The 26,260-nt window shown below is 36.9% G+C and overlaps 2 protein-coding genes across 3 annotated transcripts; one reads left to right on the top strand and one right to left on the bottom strand.

Annotated features, from left to right (window-relative positions):
- The first annotated feature begins 312 nt into the window (after positions 1–312).
- sfxn5b (sideroflexin 5b) lies at positions 313–18,581 on the top strand. 2 transcript variants are annotated; one of them, XM_007246364.4, is made up of 14 exons: positions 317–492; positions 5,549–5,617; positions 6,974–7,051; positions 7,710–7,736; positions 7,826–7,880; positions 9,232–9,257; positions 9,712–9,765; positions 11,165–11,221; positions 12,928–12,993; positions 14,157–14,247; positions 14,619–14,734; positions 15,194–15,279; positions 16,671–16,788; positions 17,009–18,581. In XM_007246364.4, exons 1-14 carry the CDS (start codon positions 436–438, stop codon positions 17,084–17,086), a joined length of 978 nt encoding a protein of 325 aa, XP_007246426.2. In that variant the 5' UTR covers positions 317–435; the 3' UTR covers positions 17,087–18,581. The 2 variants fall into 2 exon arrangements, 1 of the variants encoding a protein (XP_007246426.2); XR_007440951.1 differs by lacking the exons at positions 16,671–16,788; positions 17,009–18,581 and having other exon boundaries at positions 313–492; positions 14,157–14,285.
- A 137-nt stretch (positions 18,582–18,718) lies between these two features.
- Positions 18,719–24,752, bottom strand: zgc:153018 (Transmembrane protein 179-like). The gene is made up of 4 exons (XM_007246363.4): positions 24,250–24,752; positions 21,839–21,976; positions 21,322–21,400; positions 18,719–20,615 (listed from the first exon to the last, which is right to left on the bottom strand). Exons 1-4 carry the CDS (start codon positions 24,567–24,569, stop codon positions 20,415–20,417), a joined length of 738 nt encoding a protein of 245 aa, XP_007246425.1. The 5' UTR covers positions 24,570–24,752; the 3' UTR covers positions 18,719–20,414.
- Positions 24,753–26,260: the final 1,508 nt, after the last annotated feature.

Consider the following 26,260-nt stretch of genomic DNA (forward strand, 5'->3'; position numbering starts at 1 on the left):
TACACTAGTACACGTTATGTTTAATCCATTGTGTAGAGGTATGTGCAAACCAGGATCATCTAAACCAGAATATATCTGCATCTTTTTTTTGTTATTTAAGCCATTCCTCTTTTTTGCAAATACATGCTGTAAATGACAATATTTTTATTTGGAATTTGGAAGAAATGTTGTCCGTAGTTTATAGAGTAAAACAACAATGCTCATTTAATTAAACATATATCTATAAATAGCAAAATCAGAGAAACTGATTCAGAAACTGTGGTCTCTTCATGTTTTCCAGAGCTGTAGTCAGAATGTGACAATGGGGGGGGGAAAACTACATCTCCCACATTCCTTTGCGGCTGATTGCTTCACGAGTTTCGTGCTCGAGTTGACTCTTTAAAATTCCGTTTCATGAGGCTTTTCATTATTTAACAGCACTCCGGCGCGGCTGGGATGGCTGAGTCTGCTGTTTGTCCTGCTTTTCAGCTGGGGAGACCGCAGTATGACCAGGTAAATCTCCTGTTCTGTCGAGTTTTATCTTGGCGGTATCTCGCATCTTTGTGAGCGGTGGGGTTTGGTTGGGTGGGCGCCGATAAACAACTCATCTCTGTCGAGGTTCGAGCATCAGCTCTGTAAAAGTTCCCCGGGTCCGCTGTGTGCGGGGTTGCGTTGTGCGGGGTGTTTGGAGGGCTCGGGACGGGAATCCTGTTGCACTTTCTACTGTTTTAATTTTTACTCAGTTTGACTTGATAGTGATTGTGCGCCTCTACACACACTTTCTCGTCGCGTGCTGCCGGAGCCACAGCGCTGCTCCTGCTCTTCTCCTGCAGCAGAGTGTGTGTGTGTGTTTTCTGTTATTCTGTTATTCTGTTATTTAATTGCAGTAAAAGCAGATTATTGGATATAAAATAATGTAAAACAATGCTTAAAGTCATTTTTGCCAGCTGCACACTAAAAAGTTCAGAGATGACTTATTACCCAACACAGCCCCGGGTTGTAGATCTGTTCTCCGGGTTTTAGACAGGCTGTATCTGGAAATCTGGGTCACATCAGTGCAAAGAATGCAAAGTAACGGCTTCTCGTGTCCTTATCCCTCCATCTTTCCCCGCCGGCTGCGCTGGGAGCGCTTCACTGTCGGTCAAATGAATGAATGTCTATTTAAATCCCCCGGGCTCCATAGCAACGCCACGGTCAGCTTTAATTAACGGAGTCTGAAATTAAAGCTGAGCGCGAGACCTGATCATACATGCCCATCACTCTCCTCCTCACACCCTGACATGTGCCGCTGCTGGACTGCTGAAGAAGAAGAATAATGGGGTGCAGCCTTCCTTCAGTCTGGAATACAGTGCAGGATTTAATCAGGGGGATATATCTGTAGAATGTATATATATATATATATATATATATATATATATATATATATATATATATATATATATATATATATATATATATAGCTCTGGAAAAAATAAGAGGCCAATTTAGTTTCTGATTCAGTTGCTCTGATTTTGTATTTATAGGTATATATTTAAAAAAAATAACATTGTTGTTTGTTGTTTTATTCTATAAACTACAGACAAAATTTCCCACATTACAAATAAAAATATTGTCATTTAGAGCATTTATTTGCAGAAAATGAGAAATGGCTGAAATAACAAAAAAGATGCAGAGCTTTCAGACCTTAAATACTGCTACAAAAAAAATATTTATAAAGTTTTAAGAGTTCAGAAATCAATATTAGGTGTAATAACCCTGTTTTTATCACAGTTTTCATGCATATTGGCATGTTCTCCTCCACCAGTCTTACACACTGCTTTTGGATAACTTTATGCCACTCCTGGTGCAAAAATGTAAGCAGTTTAGCTTGGTTCTTGATTATATTCCAGAGGTTTTCACCTAGGTAGAATCAAAAGAAACTCATAATTTTAAGATAAGCTCCTGCAACGTCAAAAGTTTTATGTCAAACCAGTTTTGCATTAATTTTTCACCAAGGTCTTGAATTGATGATGGTGGAGCCTGACCGCAGCACAGAGTCTTCTCCAGCACATCCCAAAGATTCTCAATGGAGTTAAGGTCTGGACTCTGTGGTGAACAATCCATGTGTGAAAATGATGATCTCATGCTCCCTGAATCACTCTTTCACAATTCCAGCCCCATGAATCCTGATATTGTTATCTTGGAATATGCCCGTGTTCATCAGGGAAGAAAAAAATCCATTGATGTAATAACCTGATCTGTATTCAGTATATTCAGGTAGTCAGCTGACCTCATTCTTTCAGCACTTACTGTTGCTAAACCTAGATCTGACCAACTGCAGCAACCCCAGATCATTTGCTTAGTTAAATCCAGATGGCAACATTTCTTTTGGCCAGGCAGGGTATGAAATTACATTGTAAATAAAAAAAATAATTTGCCCTCCAAAATCCTGGAACACAATGTGAAGAAAAAGCAGCAACTACTGCTTAAAATACAAATTGAGGGTATTTTTGAGTAATTATTTGTTTTCAAAAAGAAGCATCAGGATTGGGTTTATTGATTGAGTACTGCTCCATCCACACATAACAATAGGATTCACTGAACACAGAACAAAGGGCTCTGAACCTGCAGTAATGAGTCTCCTGGCTTTATTTGTCTGTTAAGGTTCTTTATGTTATTCCATTATTCCTGGATTGCACTAAGAGCAAGGTGCAATGTTCAGCTTAATTGCACTACTTTGTGTCATCATCTGATAAGATATTCTCTTAAAGCTGAAGCATTACCACCTATACCGGGACCACAGTATAACTGTCTGATTTACAACTAACATTAAAAAAATGTATCAAAGCATGCACCTGTTTGTTTTTTATTATTGCGTTTTTACTGGTGTTTATGCTGTTAAATACTTGGTCTCTGTTGTAAGCAGACTCTTACAATGTAATGTAGTGTAATAGTCTTTTTTTGGATTGTGGTGGCTCAGCAGTCAGAGCACAGGGTTATTGATCTCAGGGTTGTGTATTTGATACCAGAGTTCACTAAGCTGCTGCTGTTGGGGCCTTGAGCCAAATCTTTAACCCTCTCTGCACCGGCTGACCCTGTACTCTGACTCCAGCCTGTTAAGCTGGCTTATGTGAAAAGAAATAACTTCATACATACTTCATTCATTCATGTACATATACTGTATAGAATGAATAAATATATATAGAATATATAGAAGTACTGATAAAAACCTGACCACAATTAACATAGCGGATTGATCTTTTCTTATCTACAATATATCTCATGTTCATCTACAGCTGAATGTTAAAAGAAGTGCCTGTTTAAAATTTAATTTTGTCTCAAAAGTGTATTTTTGTTATTTACTTATAGGATGAAAAAATATTGAGATATATATTGTATACCTTCATTCAGCTAAAACATATTAAGATATTAGATTTTATTCATATCGCCCAGTCCTACTCTCTCCCCAGATACATTTACACAGTGTCCCATTCTCATTACTTGTTGTGGTCTGATCCCTAGACTGGGTCATAACAGAATGAGGGTTTATCTGAGATCCGAACCCAGGATTCTTACACCCCAAGGAGTCAAGAGTCATACTTCTAGACTCCAAACACTCATTCAATCATTCAATCATTCATTTATTCAGTTGTTTGTTGTTCTAAAAGTACTGACAGAATCCCGACACACAAATAAATGTGAAGACCCTTTATGTTGAAGGATGATTTGTAATTTATCACAATGAAAAGCCTACATAGCCCTTATTTCCCACCCCTACTGCACTGTATAGCTACTGTTGTTTTTAAATACAGTACAGTGCAGAGTAAGTCAATTTAAATGTAGTCTCATATTTTTTTCTAGCATTCTGCAGGGTGCAGTAAATCAGTAGGTGTTCCTTTATAAATCAGTGAATCAGGAAGTGTCCTGCTGTGTTCTCTCTTTAGTGCTGGACAAACAGCAGCACAGGTTATGTTGTAATCAGGCAGGTACCAGGCTGCTTCCTCTGTGCTTCTGTTTTTAGCCGGATGGAGGGCGGCTGAAGGATACAGCAGGGTTTTTTTGTTCTTGCAGGGCTGCATCTCTGTGATCTGCTCGGCATATTCTCCAGAGAGGAGAAACACATGCATTATTAACAAGCGTCTTCTCCCGCAGACTTCCGCACACATACCACTGCAGAAAAAAGCAGCTTTGAAGCAGCTGCCTGCACAGCCGAAACAGCGATAGTTTAGTGGGAAAGCTGTGAGCTTGGCAGGCTTTTGGACCTGCCGGATACTGAAAGTTAAAAGGTAGTGAGAAACTCACACCTCCAGAGACCCTGAGAGCTATTTATATTTCTTCTGCTGATACTTCGTGAGAAGCAAGTGTCTTAGATGCAGTCGATCTGAAGCTGCCGTTTCCTCACTGTGTGTGTGTGTGTGTGTGTGTGTGTGTTCTGTGCCAGATAAACCCTTGGCATTCTGTGCCATCGGGCCTCTGAAACAGTTGGCACTGGGTTTGCCTCTGGCATCAGTGCTCAGATGAAGCAGGAACTGAGAAAGGGAATGGCAGTAGTGGCAGTAAGCAATCAGAGGCTGTTTCTGACCTCACTTAAACACTGCTGGGAGTGTGAAATGTATGTATTTAGTGGTTCATACAATTTGATCTATTGGTTATTTTCCCCAAAAACACTCATTTTAAAAAAATGACGTTTCTAGAAGGTTTCTGGAATCAAATAAATCCTGTGATAAAGACAATACAGTTCCAGTCCATAGCAGTCCAGGTTTCCACTTTCATGACACCTCTGCAAATTATGGCAATGCTGGCTGACAGACAAACAACCTAAATAGTGAGCACTTCGTAGAAACAACCATCCTGGTTTTCTTAGTCCAATGATGCGCCCATCCTCAAAGTCTTAACATCTGGGCAATATGTCTTTGAGTGCATTGTAGAGGCATGTCTAGCAATCAGCGATCTCTCACTAAAAGGAACACAACCCAAAAGTAGAGAGCCTTTTATAGGGCAAAACGCTTATTAAACAACACCTCTGAACATTTAAATCTGTCAAGTTTTGAAATCCAGGGTATATTATGTTTTTTCAATAAGTATTTAGAATTAATGTTCAGAGGTATTTTTCATTTACTCAACCTTGTCTTTTTTATGTTTTTTTTTTATTTATTACAATTATTTTTAATTATTACCTCAGGTTCTTGCTTATACTGCAAGAGAGACATCCAAGAATGTAAAATATTACTTACTGTCAATCAATTATATGAATTATAAAGTTCAGTTTATTTAATTGTGACACTAGTACTATCAATAGTTTTAAAATTATATCATATAGACAAGCAGGTTAATATATTTTTGTGCAGTGTTGAACAGAATACAGCAGCTCTGCTTGTTTGTGTAAAATGTGTAAAAGCTTGGTAAAAATGTCCTCTATGTCTTGTGGTTAGTACTGAGAAGTTTAAAACACTGCTACTATAGCGCAGTCTCCACTGTGTAGCTTTCTAAAGCATGTGTCCTGCTGTTAGTGGACTCTGATCAAGTCCTCAGGTGTGTTGGAGCAGCAGTTTCTGATGGCCTCTTTAATGGAATGTGTTTTTCCCCCCAGAGCTCCTTCCTCGGCAGGTTCAGACACTTTGTTGACATCATCGACCCCAGAACTCTTTTTGTATCAGAGGTAAAAAAAAAAAAAAAACACACACATGCACACTTTCTTTACATATAAACATACAGTACATCTCTTACATCAGTGCAGCATTTGCTACTTAAAAAAGATAGTAGTCTGTTTGCCCTTTAGGTAATTTAAGCAGTGGTACACGTAAGGTTGATGAAATAATGTGATATACGGGCACTAGGTACTGCATTAAAAGACAGTACACCAATGCCAATATCTTACATTATTAGTGTAACAGTTATGTCTCTGTTCCATAATCATAATTTATTCTGCAAAGTAAAATAGTAATTAGCTATCGGGCATCATTATCAGACTCTGCCCATCAGTCATAATAGTCAAAGAACAGTTCATACTTTTCCAATTATCAGAGTGAAAGCAGCAGATCAAATATTAGGAGGTATTCATTTTTCATCAAATGATACCAAAAAATATTTTTCTAACTCAAACTCATTGGCATTGGCTTATTTTTTGTGAAAAACACATATCAAAACACATTTTCGATAAACACACACTGTACACCCTGAAACTAAACACATTTTCTACTCATATCTTGAGTTAAATTCATTTTCTTTTACATTTTATTAAAAAACTAATAAAAAGTGTAGCACTTTTTTAAAGAAATGTAACATAAGAAAGGTAAAGGGCAAATATTAACCATGTAAGCTGTTTATATTGCTTGCAATTTAGGTGAAGCAAGCATGTGTAAAGCATTTTAATGTAAAATTGCTTACTTTTGCTGATTTAAATACAAGTAACAAAGTAAACGAGTAACAAAAATATGAACACCACACAAGGGTTAATCCCACTGATATAAAAGGAATACTGTGCATTTGTATTCAGCCCCTCTGAGTGAATACTTTATGTAGTGAAACTACACTTTCACTGCAAATACAGCTGCTTTTATGGTATGTCTCTACCAGGTTTTGATATCTAGATGTCAATATTTTGCCCATTCTTTCTGGCAAAATGTGCACAGCTGTATTTATGAACAGCAATTTCAAGTCTTGTTAGCAGTCTTACTTGGATAATTAAAACGTTACTGATTTATTATGCCTGATGTTTTGTATTATAGGCATTGCTTCATTATGTGTTTATGTGGCAAAATAAGACTTCAAGAGTTATGTGCAATATTGGTACTCCTAGGATCATTGTGTGATTGGAACTAACTGTGGTATAGTAAAAACTACAAAGATTAACCTCCCATTAAAACAATTATTTATTGATTTATTAATTTTTTATAAATGAGATTGTTTATGGAGAACTAGACATGTATGTCATGTATATTTGTGTATGTCATCATTTGTAACATGCGTGTATGTTACAATTTATGATGTGTGATGTGTTTCTGATTCATTTCAGGCTCGCTTGAAGGAATGTGTTGCACTCCTAGACGATTTTAAACATGGAACTCTCCCTCCTGGAACAACAGCCGAACAGGTGAAGTACAAAGACACCTTTCCACTGATTCCGCTTATTCTGAAGTAAACTTTCAGTGATTTACTTAGTTACAAGGTAAATGCTGAAGTCCTCCAGTGCACCTATCTTGAGGGCGCTCCCTGAGACATTAGCTGTATTCAAAACTGTGCCTTATTTAGTATAAAGCACACTAATTTTCAGGTTTAGTCATATTGTAGTAGTGTCTTAAAACAGTGTTGAATTATCAGTGTACATTTTCGGAGATGCAGTTTCTCTAAGGAAGGCCGATATTCAGGTCGTTATGCAACGCAATCTCCTGTCACACAGTAGTGAGCACACACGTAACAAGGTGTCCAAATTCATTCACTATCTTAATAAATTCTATTCCAACTAAAATAGCGCTATATGATCTGAACTTTTTTTTTTGTAGAAAAAGATAGGCACAGCCTGGCTGATTGCAGGACATTTAGAATTATGAAGCTGATCACCAAACTGTCATAGAGCGTTTTACATACAGGTCAAAATCCCTTTAGCACACATGATTCTAAATAGGCATGAATTCGGCAATCCCAGCTTTTGATACTTGAATTAAGCTCTTTGTTGTGTAGCATCAGCTGAGATAACACATTTTTCTGGAGCTAAACTAAATGGTTTTTTTGTGTGTTTTTGTGTGTTTCAGCTGTGGGAGGCTCAGAAAGTGAAGCAGGTGAGAAGAGAGTGTGTATGTTCGTTGTTCAGGGTAATTGCATCTTGCTCAGCACAATGACAGCACAAGATTCATTTCTCTCACTGCAGGCTATTATTCACCCTGACACTGGACAGAAGATCTTCATGCCATTTCGCATGTCAGGTACAGCTGCAGTTTAGTGTGAATGATTGTGGTTTGTAAATGTGTTTGCTGTGTTTTCTCCTTTTATACGCTATCTATTTTTTTATTAGACGGTTAGTAAAAAAAAAAACAAAAAAAAACATTATTTTCATAAAATGTATAAAAAGTGCTCAGAAGTGCTACTATATTGATCAGAGGATAGCCAATTTAAATACAGATCATGCTGCTTGCCATCAGCAGCCAAAGTCTGAGAGAGCACAATTGGGTGGGTATATGACGCTCTCTCCCCTCATATCACCCCTAATCTATCCATCTATCTATCTATCTCTCCAACAAATATTACCTTCTCTTTCAACACATGGCTGTGATGAGAGAGGAATGTTAATTATTCCAGCCTGTGAAGAACACACTGCCAGCACTCTGACACAGTCTAGACATGACTGGGCTCAACAGCACAGTGTTCTGAGGGACTAATGAGCATTTGGCATGCCAGATTGTTTGCAGCAGGCATGTGTTAGTAGCTAAGTGGGTAGTGGCATATTTGTGGAAGCTGAAAGATTTCTGGTTTGAAATTCTTCAAAACCACACATCCCATAATACAGCTACACTAGAGAAGTGATGCATGAATTGAACCTGATTCTAATGTGGATTATCATGAATAGAAGATAAATACAATATATGCTGTATCTAAAAGTTTGTGGAGAACTGCTCACAGAGTGTTGTTCCTTTCATAATAAGGGTTACTAATTGAGTAATTCCCCTTTTGTTGATGCCATTCAAGGAAGGCTTTACATTAAATTATGGAACATTTTATGTGAGGATTTGATTGTAATTGTAATTAGCCATTGTATTTAGAGTGTTAGTAGAGTGAGGCACTGATGTTGGATTTATCAGATTTATCCCAGAAGTATTAGTTCCACTGCTTTTCAGCACAGAACTGGGTGACTTTGGCCTCTAGCCGACACTGGCCATTGGGGTGGCCTTAGACTCCTGTGTGGCTGTTCCTGAATGGGCCATTCAGTTTAGAGTGCTTTCAATTAGGATTATTCAGCTGTGTGCACAATTGGACACCTGTGTCTGCAATGGGTGTATCGTAACTCATTAAAAGTGATATCTGGAGAAAGGGATACTTTTGGACATACTGTGTATATTACTCTACAAAATGACTATAAAACAGGTCACCTAAACAATAACATTGTGTGGAAAGAGCATATTTTTGCTACAAAAGAAACTGTGGCTCCTATGAATATATTTGTTCTCAAGTCAGAATTTAGTCTTCTTTAATTTGCACTGACGCTATTAGGAGTAATGTGACTAGTTAGTCTATTATTTGTACTATTATTTTGATAAATGTATATTTTTTTCTGTATAGGTTACGTCCCATTTGGAACACCAATTGTAAGTTTTACATTTCTCATGAAACATTTGTCAGTTTTTATTATAGCACACACCCAGATACCTTTGTTGCCCTTTTTAAATACAATAAAAGTATATTATATATAGTATACTATAGTATACTATACATAATTTAGATATTTTTCAATTATTTCTTAGTGTGTCGAACTTGCCAGACAGTATAATAATGCCATGTTTCTTCAAAATGAATGTCAGACTACATAAATTGAAGTATTTTATAAAGAATATATATAAAGAAACAAACAAATATCTGCTGACAGTTCACTTTCCTGACCTTCTCTGCTTGTTTCAGTGAGCTATAATTTAGCATTAATATAATAATATTTTCATATAAAATTACATCATACTTTTGTTATTATTACTGTAAGTGTTTAATGTACTTTGCTGTAACTGGATATCCCCCTGTAAGTAAATAATGTAATTAACAACATTGCAGGTGGTCGGCCTACTCCTTCCAAACCAGACTCTGGCAACCACTGTGTTCTGGCAGGTAAAGATAGTCTTCCTTCCAAAAATACACTCACTAAGCACTGTATTAGGCACACCTACACATGTCATATGTAATGCATGAATATATGCATAGATACAGGTCAGCAGCTGCAAAAAAAAATCACACCAAACATCAGAATATAAAAAAATAAAACATAGCTCTGTGGTTTTTAGGATGGCATAATATTTAGTGCAAGATGGGCTGTTAAAATTTTTCTAAAATATATAATATTCTAAAATTTAATAAACTAGTGTTTAGGGCTGCACGATATTAATTAATTACATGATTAATTATAAATTTATAATATTATACATTTTCTGTCTTGTGTCAGAGATCCAGACCGACCAAGATCTGAGTCAGTGCTTTAGAGCCAGCCAATCACTTAAAATCCAAGGAAAACAGTAAAACAACAATAATTGGCCCCCCTTTTAATATGGCCTCTAAACGGTAAATAAGAGCATTTTCTGAGATTAAAAACATGATTTCAGCTGTAACTGGACATACTGTGCAAAACTGCGCCGGACTGAGGTGCACAGCTTTCGACACGTGCGTTTACAAGCATGTGCCCAGTCATGTGGAGGCCTTGCGGTTATCTCATGTTTACGCCCGTGATGATGCTTAAATTATATATCGTACAGCCCTACTAGTGTTCAAATCTAAAGTTAGATGGGCTACAACAGCTGGAGACCTTGTTGGGTTGCAGTTTTGTGTGCCAAGAACAGAAAGCTGAGGTTGCACTGTGCACAAGCTCACCAAAACTGTATAGAGGGGAAATACTTTCTCATTAAACACAAAAAGAATAGGGCCAGAATTTGGCAAAAACTACATCAACCCTGGACTCAACTGGTCTTGTTTAAGCAGCTCAGCCTGGAGAATGTGGTGTAAGTATAGTGTAAGAAATATTTTATTGGAACCATTAAAACCAATTAATCAACTTGAATGTCACAGCCTATTTAAATTCAGATGCTGAGGTCATGTGTATTTTTTCATGACCACAAGAATTAACAATATGTTAATGGTTACTTCCAACATGATAATGGATCTTGTCTCAAAGCAAAATCCTTACCTTGATGATCTAAAATAACAATAAGCTTAAAGTTCTAAAGTTCTACAGAATTAAGGCTGTTTTAAGAGCAAAGAGAGATCCTACCCAGTGTTAATTTGAACTTTGTGATAAAGTGCAGTAATTATGAATATTAACAGTTAGACAGGCCAAATGTATATTTGACCATAGTTCATCAGCATTTTTTTTCTTGCCACCAGTAGTATGTTTTGTGGAATCCCTGGAAATAAGAATACTGAATGATTTATTTAGACCTCTTTAGCTGTGATTTCCCTGCATTAGCTTATTCCTCCTTGTCCTCTACTCTGACATTATGGTCTCTCGTTTGTGCTGCAGTGGTTAAACCAGAGTCATAACGCCTGTGTGAACTACGCCAACCGCAATGCCACAAAGGTACGGTGGCTTTACTCACCTCATTCAGGTCAGTTCTTTTGTTTTAATATAGTTTTAATGTAATTGCAGATGGCCTTTCAGTGAAGCGATGCTTTGTGTCACTTCCGCTTGAGTGGCCTTTAGTTGCCGCTTAAAGCAGAAGCAGGACATCTGTTCTACATCTGCTCCCCAACCCCAGGCTGTCAATGCCCTGGGCTGGAATCAGATTGTGTGTGTTCAGAAGTGAGGAGCAAAGTCTGCTGCAGACATAGGCGTAGGAACCGGGGGGGATGCCAATATTAGAAACAGGTGGATTTGTCCCCCCCAAAAATGATATCAGTTCGCTCAGGTCAGCTGTACTATTAATGAGGAGACAGACCGGACCAATCACGGAGCCGGTTCAGGTATTAAGTCACGCCTCTCAGTAGAAACAGCCAATCAGCTTGCTGGTTTTGCGGCGCGCGGAGCAGAGGCAGTTTGCTGTTGGGGAAGCCCCGCCCCCTCGCTGTGAGATTTAGCAGCGGGATCGGGACGCAGCAGCTTCAGCTGATTTTAAAACAGAGATGAATATACGGAGATTTTACTAAAATAAAGGTAACGATAGGCTAACCACTTCAACTGTGATGATATGTTTCTGATAGCTGGTTAAAAATACACGTCTCTGAATCAGCACACAGTTTAAACCCACTGTGATTAATAAACTGCAGCTGTGTTAGTGTGTAAGCTTATCTTTGGAATTAGCTAGATTGGGAGTCAGGGTTAAAGGAAAAAAATAAAATATATATGTAATGTTTCCCTGTACCTGATCAGCTAATCACTTTAATTTTCAAACTGTTTATTCATTTAGGATTACAGGACTTACTGTGAGCTATAATGAACGAAAATTGATTTAACTAACTAGTTATCTAGAAGCTGGATGTAGATGATCGCCAAAATTTCGTACAGTACTTTAAGTTGGTAGTTTAAAGCAGTTACTTAACCCCGATCACTGCCCTAAACTAGTGTTTTCCACCTGATCAGCTAATAAACAGTCATTTACTGAGTTTACCTGTTAAAATCCTTTAGCCCCCTATGGAGCCTAAATGAATCATGTATATCCACCAGAGGAAGCTCTAGAATATGCAGAACAGTTTTAATATGCAGTAGAATATATAAGAACTGGTTTGAGAAACACTGCTGTAACGTGACTTCTGTTAATTTGTATTTCACAGTAAGACCACATATCCTGACGTTTATAAAAGTCTCTATGAAACGTAAAGTTACATTCTTTTACATAAAAGGACACCATCTTAAGAAGAGCTCTCAGTAGAAAAAAATAAAAGTGCAGGAGAAAATGTAAATATACAACAGAATTGACATGCCAATACATAATAATAATAATAATAATAATAATAATAATAATAATAATAATAATCTGTTATATTATTTTAAATATTAGGTGATAACTGAAAATTTTGTCATATGTACATAACTCAGACATTGCTTGCATAATTTTTCTAACAACAGTAGCTGTAATGTGGAATAACATGTTTAGGTTGTAAAATCACCTTATAATAATAATTTACTTTTAATTAAAAGTAATTTCCACAAATGTTGTTCTAGGAAACTATTGGGTGGGCTTGGGTTCATATTGGCAAATGTGTCCCCCCCAATATCAAGCCCGCTCCTACGCCCTTGGCTGCAGATGCTCCTGAAACTTATCTTGATATTGCTGTTTGTTTCTGCAGCCCACACCAACCTCCAGGTTTATACAGGGATACCTGGGAGCTGTCACGAGCGCTGTCTCTATTGCGGTTTGTGCTTTTAATATTACTGTTCACATTAATCATTTTGGTGTATAAAGTTTAAGGCATCTGTGACGGATAGAAAGAAAGGAAAGAGAGGGAGAGCTCTTAATCTGGACAGTAAACCCTATTGTGTTTCTTATTTGTTCCTCTACCTTTTGTTTTCAAGTGTCATCCTGGTTAAAATCCTCCCCCTAAAAAAAAAGAGACAACTCTTCAATAGCCTGATACATTGTCAAAATAAATTAGCAGGTTATTAGTGGGTCTATGTTTAGCTACATTAAGGTCAGCATTTCACTTATTATTATTTATTAACTCTCTTCCACTCTTAATTCCTTGGTGATAATGAGCTGAAGATTCTTCTTCCAATTTAAATGTTCCTGTACCACCTTAAATGCAGCAGAAAATACCAGAACTGCTGCACTATTTAAGATAGGTACCAAGATGGACTTTTTATTAAGAAATTATAGAATAAAATTAAATGATTAATGCAATTTCTAACAAAGAAAACACTAAACTTGAACCTTTTCTTTGGGTGCTTGTACAGCTTCCTTGTAGTGATTTCTGATAACCCTCTGTTTGGAGGGTGATGTAACTCTAACAATTCACTCTATTCCTAGGGGCAAGGGGTGAAATGTGATTGGGCCCTAGTGCTTGTTTACCCAGTAAACCACTAGTATAAGGATAAATATAAATATAAAAAGAAGTGGTTTTACGTATTTTTTTTTAATTAAAACATCACAAAATCTGTTTTTTGGCATTCTAGTATTATTTGTGTTTATTTGGTTAATCTACTAAATGATGTTAAATTAGCTGGTGATTGAATCGAGCAAATCCACATGCTGACTGGGAGCATCCAGGTGAAATCTGGAATCTGGAACCAAGCTTTATTTTTTTTAAATAGATCACAACATACCAAATACAGTACCTTTGCTGTATTTAGGTTGACTGGCATTCATTCTAATGTGATCTAAAATGCTTCAAACTCTCCTATTGCACATATGTGCATATGTGTTTTAATAATATATATTGCAATAGTGTTTTCTAAGTTTTGTAAATTTTTTACATTTATACTATTTCTTTTTGCCTTCCTTAAAGTGAATAGTCAGAGCACTTACAATAGAAATATGGATTAGTTTGACTCATTAATTAAATTGTGCATTGTGTTGTAGGTGGGTTTGAACGTGCTCATCAAGAAATCCAGGAAATTTAGCCCAGCCACTCGGCTCATCATCCAGAGATTCGTCCCCTTCCCTGCTGTGGGTGCGTACAGTACTGAGGCATTGAAGCTTCAGTCCAAAGTGAGCCGTCATTTTCGTTATCCGACTGTACTGAGCTGAAATGCATCCCACATTATATTGATCTCCCCCTATATGTTGAGCTCCCCCTGCTGACTGACTGCTCCTCAGCATAATAGGTAGAATAGCTGTTCATCAAAAATCCAATATCACAATTGAAATACTTGTATTTTGGTATTATAAACCTAACTCAGAATAATTAAAGGAATGAGGTTTGTTATAAGGGAAGCACCTTTACATAAGAGTCTGTTTTTATTCATACTATACAGTTTATACAGATAATATAAACAAGTTGTGTTTTGGCTGTTTATACTGATCTCTACATTTTCCTCACAGCCAGCGCTAACATCTGTAATGTGGCCCTAATGAGACACAACGAGCTCTCAGAGGGAATTGACGTGCTGGACAGCAACGGGAATGTGGTGGGCTCCTCAAAAATAGCTGCCAAACATGTGAGTGAGTCAGTGATACGCACAGCAAATATACTGTACATACCAGTATGTACACATATACACTCCTCAGTATATATAGAACATACCACAATATACTATGTATTCCACAGTACAGTAGATTTCATATATCACAGCAATGTGATATTCATATTTAGTCTTGTAATGTAGTGATTTTAAAAAGCAAATGTGATTCTGCTTTGTGTAAATGACTGTAGTAGAATAATACATTATACTTCATTTTAAAGCAAAATCCTTGGGAAATAATGACAATTATATGTTGATTTCCGTTCAAAAACAGTTACAATATCAAGAAACATATTAAGTTTGAAACGTTATTTATTGACAACGCATCTCAAGTACTCAAGTCTTGTTTACTATAAAATAAAATATGTAAGAACACATTTTAAATCATGGAGGAAAAAATATATATATTTGCTTTTTTTTTTTTTTTTACTACAGGCACTGATGGAGACAGCTTTTACACGAGTGGTCCTACCATTGCCTATCTTTGTCCTCCCACCAATGATCATGGCCTACCTGGAGAAGTAAACACTCATATTTACAATAAATTGTCAATATTGTGAATATATTTTTATATATATTTTTCCTTTCTCTTAATAAAAAAACATTAGATAGAACATACTGTTCACTCCACGGCTCATACAGTTCATATATATATATATATATATATATTAACAGTGTTTTTGGTTTGCTTTTTTTTTTGTAATCAATCACAGTCACAATACATTTACATGTAAATGCTTCTTTACTCTAAAGCAGTTTAATCCCACACACTTACCCTAAAGTTGTATGAACTGTTTTTTTAGTAAGGCACTGTACATTTTCAGGTTATCAGACAGTAATCAGAATGTATTTTTATTTGTAAGAGATAAAGAGAAGTTGATACTGATTATTTAAAATATTAATATAACACATTCTGGCATGTAAAACATTATTTATATATTAAACATATACTGGTAAGTGAACATCATGAAGGGATAAATTAAACACAAGAAATTAATAGAAATGGCACAGTAATTAATTATTTGGAAATACAGTTTTTATATTTTTTAAGAGAAAATTTAAGTTTAACTTTGTGGCACAGTGGCAGCTGCACAGGAAAAATAAGAGAAAATTAACAAAACATTAATAGAGAAATAATATCTATTTTTAGTATTTAAGTAGCATATTTAAGACTGCACTTGTAAAAACCTCCTGAAACTCTTGTAAGTGGATGGACAGTAATTAAGTCTGTAACAAATAAAAATCTGATACTATGAGACAATTTCCCAAATAGTTATGTCCTTTTGGACCCCCTAGAAAAAGCTCAGCCCCCCAATTTATCAATTTTTAATGACGGCCCTGGAATACAGTACACTGACATACCACATGTCATAGAGCAAGAACCAGTATCATATCCCATAACTTTTGCTGTGTCCAATAGAAGCTAAAGAATGCTGCACTCGCCTGTGGGATATGCGTGTGGGGCTTCCTGCATTGAATGCTGATGTAATTTCTGGCAGATTTGCTTGCCTGTTCACATGAATAGTTCATTTTTATCCACTGTGCTGTCCATTAATGGTGGTAATGCCTTCTACAAATGTGACACTGTGGATTAAGAAATGGTAAATGTTCACACAACTTCAGAAATGGATAGTAGTGGGTTTTATCCATGTGGCAAAATTCACATTTACCTTACCATGAGCTCCAAGGCCAGTATACACACAGACCTCAATCACAGATTCAGTAACACCTCACCCAGATCACTTATATTGTGTTCTCAAGCGGCCCCCTGTGGTCACACTGCATGATTATATATTATATATGTATATTAATATATTTACTATGTATTATTTTGACAGGTTTCATACATAGTGTGTAACAACGGTTCTTTTCCTGATTCTTGTGTCTTGTGTGCTCCTACTGTCCCTGATAGGCATCCGCTGTTAAAGGCTCATCGCAGGCTCGTGCTTCCTGTTCACAGCCTGGTGTGTCTGGCTGTGTTCGGCCTGTCGCTTCCACTGGCCATCAGCCTCTTCCCACAGATGTCTGAGGTACTGCTGCACTGATCCTTCTTCATACCGGATAAAGAAAAAAAATATTCTAAACACTCTCCTGTAGGCAGTGATGCTGTAAAATCCATTTTCCACAGCTGACCTGTGTTGACATTAATTTTGGTGCTGTAAGTGTGTGTCTGTATGTGTGTGTTTGCGGGATGAATAATGAAGGTTGTGGTAGAGGTCTGCTTTCTAATCACTTTTCTGCACTTCACAGATTGAGGCGTCTCACCTTGAGCCGGAAATCGCCATGGCAACAGATTGCAAGGTGCTGACCTATAACAAGGGACTGTGATGGAAACAGACAAACAGAACAAGGCCGCGAGAAAAGAGAAGGAAGTGGAGAGAAAAACAGGGAATGAAAAGCAGAAGGCAAATTATTCTCCCTTTAAGCTGCTGCCGTCAACAAAATCCTGAGCTCGTGTAGCAAGACGGCTGCAGTGGATTGATGTGGGATTAAACTGTAGTCTTGGAGCAATACTTACATCTGACAAACTACCTTAACCTTATTTGTCAAGCCATTAATCTGTTTCTGAATTTACCAGATGATTAGTAATCAATAATCAATGTATTTCATGCAATATTATTAACTTTACAATGTGAAAAGGCCTTACACTTTATAACATTATATACTAGGCCTGTTTATAGAGAATGCACAGCAGTGATGTTCAATTTATATTACTTGGCTAGTATGCAAGAACTTTTATTAATGTATGCAGATTATGTTGTGCTGATATTAACTGAAGGCTTGGATACACTGCAGTGCCCATATAGTTCAGAAATCTACTGTAGAAACACCAGTTCTTTAAAATGTATTTTAGTTTCAATGGGCACCCATTCTTACTAGACATTGTGATCACCTCCTTGTTTGTACACCCCTTAACAATTCTATCCTTTCCTCTTATTCTTCAGTGGTCAGGACCCCACAGGACCACCACAGATCAGGTATTATTTGGGTGGTGGTGTGTTGGGTTAGTGTGTGTTGTGTGCTGGTACATGTGGATCAGACATAACAGTGCTGCTGGACCTTCTAGAGAAATCAATCTACTATATAAGCTTTGCCCAGCTTATGTAATAATATATGGGCATGTGTATCCAAGAAGAAAATGTGTTTACCTAATGATTAAAAGAAGGCAGTAGAAGGCATACTATTTTAAAGGCACAGATATGCTGTAAAGATGTGGTAGTATTAAAGATTCAGCAGTATGTGCCTCACATTTGTGCCAAAACTCTGCTATAAGTGTAATTCAGAGAGTATTGTCCTTAGCCAGGTTTGACCCATACTTATGAAGGCAGCAGCATAGGTTAATTCATTTGATCCATTAAATACTAAAATGTGATGTCTTGTATGAGACTACAGTAAAAACCAGTACCAAATAATTACATTATAGCACACCCAGCTTAGTGCAGCCAGGCCTTTAACGCATGTACAGAAGATTTATTACACTGTGCACAAGTTATTCACTGTATAGTTTTTAATAATGTTGCCTTTAATAGGTTGATAACCTTTATATGTCAACTAATGCCTGCATTAATTTTTACCTGCTGTAAATTTAGAAAACACAGTTTGGGCATTTCGAACACTTGTGTTTTTTAAGAAATGTAAGATTTTAGAACCCAGTATTTTTAGTTGAATGTCAGTTTGTGACCTTTTTTTCAGAACTGTGAATTGAGTATGTCTGCAATTTTCTTATTGGTTGTAATTTGCACTTATGAAATAACACATTTTAATCAGATTGTTTAATAAAAATAAATATGTTTAGAGGTTTAAAGCACAGAAGGTGATGCAATGCTGGTGTATTTCTCTCTTTATTTTCATTATTTATTTATTTATTTATTTATTTTTGCCATTTTAGAAAGAAAAAAGAGGTTTGTGCATACAAGGTATTTTATATGCTGGTGGAAAAGAAATGCAAGAACACATTAGTAGCAAGTCATCTTATATGCTTTATTATTTTTCATTAAGAGGTCACAACTTCATATAAATAGTTCAATACAGATACAAACAGCAGTATAAAACATTAGCATTGGCAACATTCACATTTACATACACCAAACCTACTCTCTCTCTCTCACTCAATATCTCCAGTTTCTCGCTCAGCTATCCGTGTGTCACCACAGCCACCCACATCTCTTAGAGGTCAGAGGTTAAAGGGGAAGTAAGGACATTCTTTAAATTCCTTCTGGGTGGTATTACAAGCCCCTCTCTGATTGAAGTCACCTTCTGAATTACATTCATTGGGTGTTTCCCTCAGCAGCTGTATCTACACAAACAGCGTCATATGAAAAACTTTCACACAGTGGAGAGTGTGTAGGGTTAGTACACCTGTACATTCAGGAGCATGCAGACATGTGTAACCCTGCATCTTTACATAAAGCAAGTATGAGTCTGAACTGAGCACATGCTGCATGCTAGTCTTCCTTCTCATTTTACTTCATATCATACATAACTCCTGACGTCTTAATACTTCACCTGTGGGCTGCGAGAGAGATGCTAAACCCATCCTTCTTCAAAAAGTAAGAATACTCTCATTTAGTGACAACACTGACACTAAATTACTAAAACTACAGGTAAAAATTAGCTTAAAACTTGACTTTGTGTGCAAAAGATTACAACTGAACATTACAAACATAAGCAACAGTCATGTGTAAAGTACCCCGTTTAATCTACTTCATGTAAACAATATTTAAAGCTAATTTATAATGAGGTTTCTTTCTTAGGTGTTTTCACTGTACTTCACAGACATGCATGACCAAATAAGTGTTTAAAGTTTGCAGTGCAACAACATGATACGAAAATAATACTAAAAGAAGCTTCAGTCAAAAGCTGAACTTTCCTATCCCTTTTGTATCGAAAACGCTTACTTGTACTGTATCCAATGACCAAAATATAAAAAACAATTTAGTCATTCTAGTCCTGGCAGATGTTTTTTTTTATTTGTTTGGAAAAAAAAAACTGATAAACTAACTGAACATGTGCCAAAGATGGTGGAACACTTGATTTGTATGTGATGTTTGGTAAACTGGGGAAATTCAGCACTAGCACAATGTTGTGGAACAGTGTGAATGGAACTACGCTAGATTTCTAGAACAAAGTCACAATGTTTTGCAAAATCCTTCTCAGAAGACATTAAGTGCACTTAAATGCACATCATAGTCGATTATGATTATATAATACAAGACATTGCCGTTTGTCTGTAATCTAATCAATATATCAAGTTTATTAAGTTGGCTAGCTCTTTTCCAGTACCATGATCTGTTTCCACATATGTGCTGAGTATACATGCACTGGGAAATATGATAACAGAAGTATGCTGTTTACATGATTACATAAATAATAAAATTATGAACTTTTTTGGAGTGCATATAAAACACTCATTGTTATTTCTCAATTCAATTCCACCACTTACTTGTTAGTTGGTTTATCAGTTTCTTTTCTAAATATTAAAATAAAAAATAAATAAAAAAATTAGCCAGCAGTAGAATGTGGATGTTAGTAGGTGTGTTTTTTTTGGTCAGCGTGCTTTGGCCTTAAGTGTTCTCCTACTCTTAACCTAACCTGACCAACTACAGAAGAAATTTGGATCATCACTGGATCAGAGCTTAATCAGTTGACTACCCAACTAAATGAAAACAGCAGGTGTTTGTGGGGAGTGAGCGTGTTGGCAAGGAAGGGGGCACTCTACGTGAGGCTGGCCCAGAAGGAGCTCCTTCTCTCTGGACAGACATGGTCCACTGATCTGCTGACTGTGGGAGTGGTAGAGCCTCAGGAAGGACAGGATGGAGTGAGTCAGCCACAGAGCAGTCACAGACCACAGAGCAATCTACAGAGCAAAGAGTGAGCATGAGGAAACATCTACAAGATTCAGCACTTCTCTCAAAAACATGCATACTCAGAAAAAAATTAATCACATTGGTGCTTGACAATTTACAAGAAGAAACAAAATGAGCCCAATGCAAACATGAAACGTTGGAGAAATTATTACTAAAGAATTCAAAGAGCAGCTATTATTTGGCTGGCATTGTCCTGGTACCAGTGGATCAGACAAAGCAGTGCTGCTGGATTGTTTAAACACTGTTCACTCAATTAGACACTCCTACTTATCTGGTTTACTTTAAAAAATCTAAAGTCTGAATTCCCTGGAATAAAATTTCAACATTAACTTGCATTAGAAGATAATGTTATTTACAGTTTACAGTTTATTAGTAAATTTTACATTTACTAATGTAAAATTACAATGGATGACATTTTGCACTATGATTGTTGCTTTTCTGTAACATACAAATACTGATTTTATTCCAGTTTCTATACTTCATAAATGTTTAAGCAGCAGCACATATATGCATCAAACATACTGGATACTGAATTTCCATATCAAAGCATCTCAAGATCTTAAATGAGGAGCTTTAAATAACAAATCGAAGTTTAGGCATTTTCTATCATATAAATCCCTCGTAGATATGAAAGTCATACCTAGGTCATTTTGAAGCAACTATACAACTACTTGAAAAACGTTTGACTGGTTTTACCTGTGCACAGGTTAGCTCTGAGTAGAAGGAGGAAGTTTCCACATCCAGATAGAGGGGCACAGACTGCGACTCAGCACAGCTGAGGAGAGAATGAGTCAGAAGTCAGCAGCTACATGAGTCAATTTTGACAGTCATGAGTTGATGTGTAATTCTTATATGCGACTGAAATTATACTGTTACTGCAATGATCTGAACTGAAGGAAACAGCTAGTGATCAAACAGACTAGACTAGATTTATTTTATTATCTGAGTCCTGTTTCATGAAATAGACATACACTGCTATTAAATCATGTTAGAAGCACTAAAAATAGTAGCATTTAACATAAAACTGAGTACTACATTATCATTGGATTTTATAGCATTCATGTTTTCTACAGCATAATCACAAATGATTATGCAGTTAAAAAGTTTTTGATTGTTAAAAGGTATAAAAACACAATGTTTCCTTTACACAAATCACTAAATATCATCTGCAGAACCCTAGCAAGGCTTTCATAGTCCTAGCTCTGAGTCTAACCTGTATGGTCGAGTGTTCTGGTCAGTTACAGTGTTGCACCAGGACACCAGGCCGAGGGTGAGGGTCACACTGGCTCCTCCAGAAAGGAAAAGCAGACACAGGCTCAGCAGCAGTGTGAGAAAGGCTGAGAACAAGGTGCTGCAGAGGAAAGACAGACATTTAACTTCTGTTGTTCCTAAACACAAGCAAGCAAGTAGCATTCTATATAAACACAACTTTAAACTAAACAAAAAACTTACAAGTTTAATCAGCATTCTTTTATCTACTGTTAGAGAACACTGATATGCCAAAATTCATGGGACAGAAGTGGTACCTCATGAGATGGTTTTAAAACATCTGCACCTACAGTATCTGTCTAGTTTGGACACAGCTTAAATTTAGTGTTTTGTCATTATTTTAAAACTTAAAAGTAGCACCTCCTGCTTAGGTGACAGCTTTGCAAATGTTGGCAATTTTTATGAGGTAGAGTCACCTGGAATGGCTTTCAGTTAACAGCTGTGCTGAACTTGCCAAGACATAATGACTTGAATTTCTTGGCTGTGTTTGAGAGCATCAGTTGTCTTGTAAAGAGGTAGAGTAGATATACCGTGAATAAACCCATTTGAGTAATGTTGTAATCCAAATTGACAAGAGTTACTCTAATTAGTAAAGAAAAAAAAATACTTTCGGAAAGGAAGGTCAGTCAATCTAAAAAATTGTCAAGAGCTTTTAAAGTATCCTCAAGTGCAGTTGCAAAGACCATCAAATATTTGATGAAACTGGCTCACATTGAGCCGCCCCAGATAAGGAAGAGCAAGAGTTCTTTCTGTTGTACAGGATAAATTCATCAGGATTACCAGCCTCAGAGGGTTAACAGCACCCAGATAAGTGCCATCTTAATATTCAGAGTATTTTGGTTTGTTAAACACTTTTAAGTTACTACATGTTTCCTTATCTGTTCCTTTATAGTTTAGGTGACTTCAGTATTCATTTACAATGTAGGAAAAAAAAACAACAAAAAAAAACTTTTGATTGGTGTTGTATATAATTTGTGAGATGTTACCTAGTGAGTGGGGATAGCATGCTAGAAAATGTCAGTAAGAACAGAAAAGTGACTTTCCTTGTAACTGCCACATACACATTCCATGCAAAAAGCCAGACATGTTTATCCCTCATGTCAGTGCAGCATTCCTTAGCTTTCATAGGACATGGTAAAAGTTATGCTAAACGAAACTAGTTCCTGTCCCATGACAGTTGGCATGTCAGTGTACAAGCCTAATCTACATTACATTACATTACATTTGGCAGACGCTTTTGTCCAAAGCGACTTACAATATTGAAGTGCAAATAATAGAAGAGGTTAAGTACAAAAATAATAGAAGTTAAAAATAAAGCATCTATAGATAGGGCCTTAAGGAGGTCAGAGGGAAATAATGGGATAGAGGAGTAGAGAAGAGGAAGAAGGAGATGAGGTTAGAATTAGTTAGTTTGTTAGAGGTGTTAGGAGAGTCAGTGCTCTTTGAAGAGCTCTGTCTTCAGGAGTTTCTTAAAGATAGCGAGAGATTCTCCTGATCTGGTAGTGGAAGGTAGTTTGTTCCACCATTGGGGAACTCTGTATGAGAACAGTCTGGATTGCTTTGTGTGAGTGTTTGGCAAAGCGAGGCGACGTTCATTGGAGGCGTTCATCTAATCTAACTGAATAGAACCTGAAAGAATATAAATAGAATACATAACAGACTATAGTTTTACTTTTACTTCTAAAGTAAAACCAAAAGTCATACAGTTTTGCTATACATTTGTATAAATATTATTAGCACAGGTTGGTTAGCACAATGATCCAATATGTCATGATACTAATAGAGCACTCCATATATCCAAGACTGTAGAAAAATAAATAATAGTGGACAGATAATCTGTCTATAGTAGATATTTAATGAGAAATAAGCTACAAACAGCAAAGAAACGATCCTAATGGCCTATACAATTAAATAACACAATATTTCAGGGTATTTATGTAATACAATATTAAAAAATGTTTGCGTTACAATATGGCACACACCACTACTTTATACTGCCATTATAATTAACAAAAATAATAGCACTATTGCCATGAATTCTAATATCAACATTATTAGCAACACTAAACAAACAGCAAGTTAATGTTTCACATACAATAGAACTGTATAACTGTATTATTACTGTAAAAGATGTAACATAAGTTGCCCAAATATAGTTACCAAAAGTATAATGATTTATTGTTATTATTGTTATATCATAACAAAAACAACAATAATACCAGTAATGTATTTTGTGTATCTATGACTTTTTTATATATAAAATTACATTAACAACAGTTAAATGTTACCCTAAGCTTTACTATTTATTTTATTGTAATACTACGTGGTGTGAAGTGGTCGCTGGTAGTCACTCACTCGTCATGCCGGCGGTGGAGGTAGAAGAGGCTCCTCCAGCTCTGCGTAGCTCCGTACAGCACGGTAAACACCCCAACAAATGTGGCGAACTGACAGGCCGCCGGGGGTCCCCACTCCTGCACCACCAGGTGCGTGACCTCCTCCGCCTGCCCGCCCACACTCAGGTTCTCAGTCCGCCAGAAGCCGCGGCTGAACAGCGCACACCGCCCTTTAAACGCCGAGCCGTTCAGCGCCAGCGGCACGACCACCAGCAGGCCCGCTATCACAGACAGGGTGTGGGCGGCGCAGTGCGCCAGCAGCAGCCGACGAACCAGCTCCATGTCTTCGGCCAGGTTAAAATCGACTCCGTGGATGATCCGAGACACGCTGCGCACTCGGGCTTCACCTGCTCATGCGGCCGCCGGGCTTTATTTACCAACTTACAGCGCTAATAACCTGGACCCACGCCCGACACCGCCGATACGTGACACACACCCTCACCCTGTTCAACCAGAGACCCCGCCCCCCGGCCCAGTCTCACACATTCCGCCGTGACGTTCTTCAATTTGATTGGTCCGTTTTGCCACACTCGGTCTTTCAAATAATCAATGCAGTGTGGAAAATTCCAGCAATCAGTCCACAAAAATCACACTAAAACACCAGATCAGTCAGAATAATTGGTTCAAATAGCAATTCAGATATTAAAAACAATATTAAAGTCTATTACACAAACTTTGAACCCATTATTGTCTATATTTAAAATGTTTTCTTTTGGTCTATGTTTACTGAACCTGATCCATTTTTTAAATCAATCACACAAATAGACTAGCTAAAAAGTGCGTTCTTATGAGTTAATTAATATATGTAAAAAAAAAAATCATTGTTTTAGTTATAATAAATATAACAATAAAAAATAATGTAATTGAAAAATAGGCATCGAATACAACTCTATTCAATTAAAACAATCAAATATGTGCTGCTAGATGTTTATCCAAGTTTAATCACCAAACGTAACAGGTTTTATGGCATTTCACCCCGCAGGGGCATGTTTAGTACAGGCATGGATGGGTTAAATTAGGGGCGGGGCTTTCTCGCCTCTCCCCCAAATAACTGGGCCAGTAGATCAGCGGTTATGTAAGCTTAGCAGCAAAGACCCTGAACCTGAAAGTGGGTCAGACATAATCACTTGTGTGTTTCAGCAGTTTAAATGCGTCCGGATCAGGATCATGCGGTTAGAAATAAAGCTTTATCTGTGACAGATCAAGCAAAGTCTCAGCAAAGTCATTCCTGTACATTAAATAATGAATTCGGTGTGGCTGAAACCGCTCTAGATCACGATGTAGAACAATTTGGAATATGAGTCATACGGGATTTTAATATCATGATACGCTTTACACTGGCTATGATCATTAATTATCATATAACGTAATGGCTCAACAAGCAACGTGTTTTGATTAAGGCATGTAGGCTAAATATGCCACACAACATCTGTTCCTCAGAGGAAGATTTTTAAACAATGTTAAGATCATGGTACGAAGAGAAGAAAAAAAACAAAGAAATTTGTTGTGACTTTGTAAAATTTCAAATCGTCAAATTTCAAAGACAGATACAGAAGGCTTTCAGCAAAAAGAATAATGTGTATATTATAAGATAAAATAAATATTTTCTTTACCCTATATGGACTATGTGAATAGTTTAGATACAATATAAACACAATACAAAAATACAGACTTTATTCATAGTTTTCATGCATCTTGGCATGTTCTCTTTCACCAGTGTTACACACTGCTTTTGAATAACTTTATGCCACTCCTGGTGCAAAAATTTAAGCAGTTCAGTTTGGTTTGAGGGCTTGTGATCACCCATCTTACTCTTGATTATATTCCAGAGGTTTTCAATTTGGTAAAATCAAAGAAACTCTTCATTTTTAAGTGGTTTCTTATTTTTCCAGAGCTGTATACAGCGCCATGCCCATTGTTATATTTTGGCTGTAATAGCGAGTACAGTGGCGTCAGGGGGCGGTATATGTTCA

The sequence above is a fragment of the Astyanax mexicanus genome, chromosome 10, assembly GCF_023375975.1.
Source record: "Astyanax mexicanus isolate ESR-SI-001 chromosome 10, AstMex3_surface, whole genome shotgun sequence".
Taxonomy (NCBI): Eukaryota; Metazoa; Chordata; class Actinopteri; order Characiformes; family Acestrorhamphidae; genus Astyanax; species Astyanax mexicanus.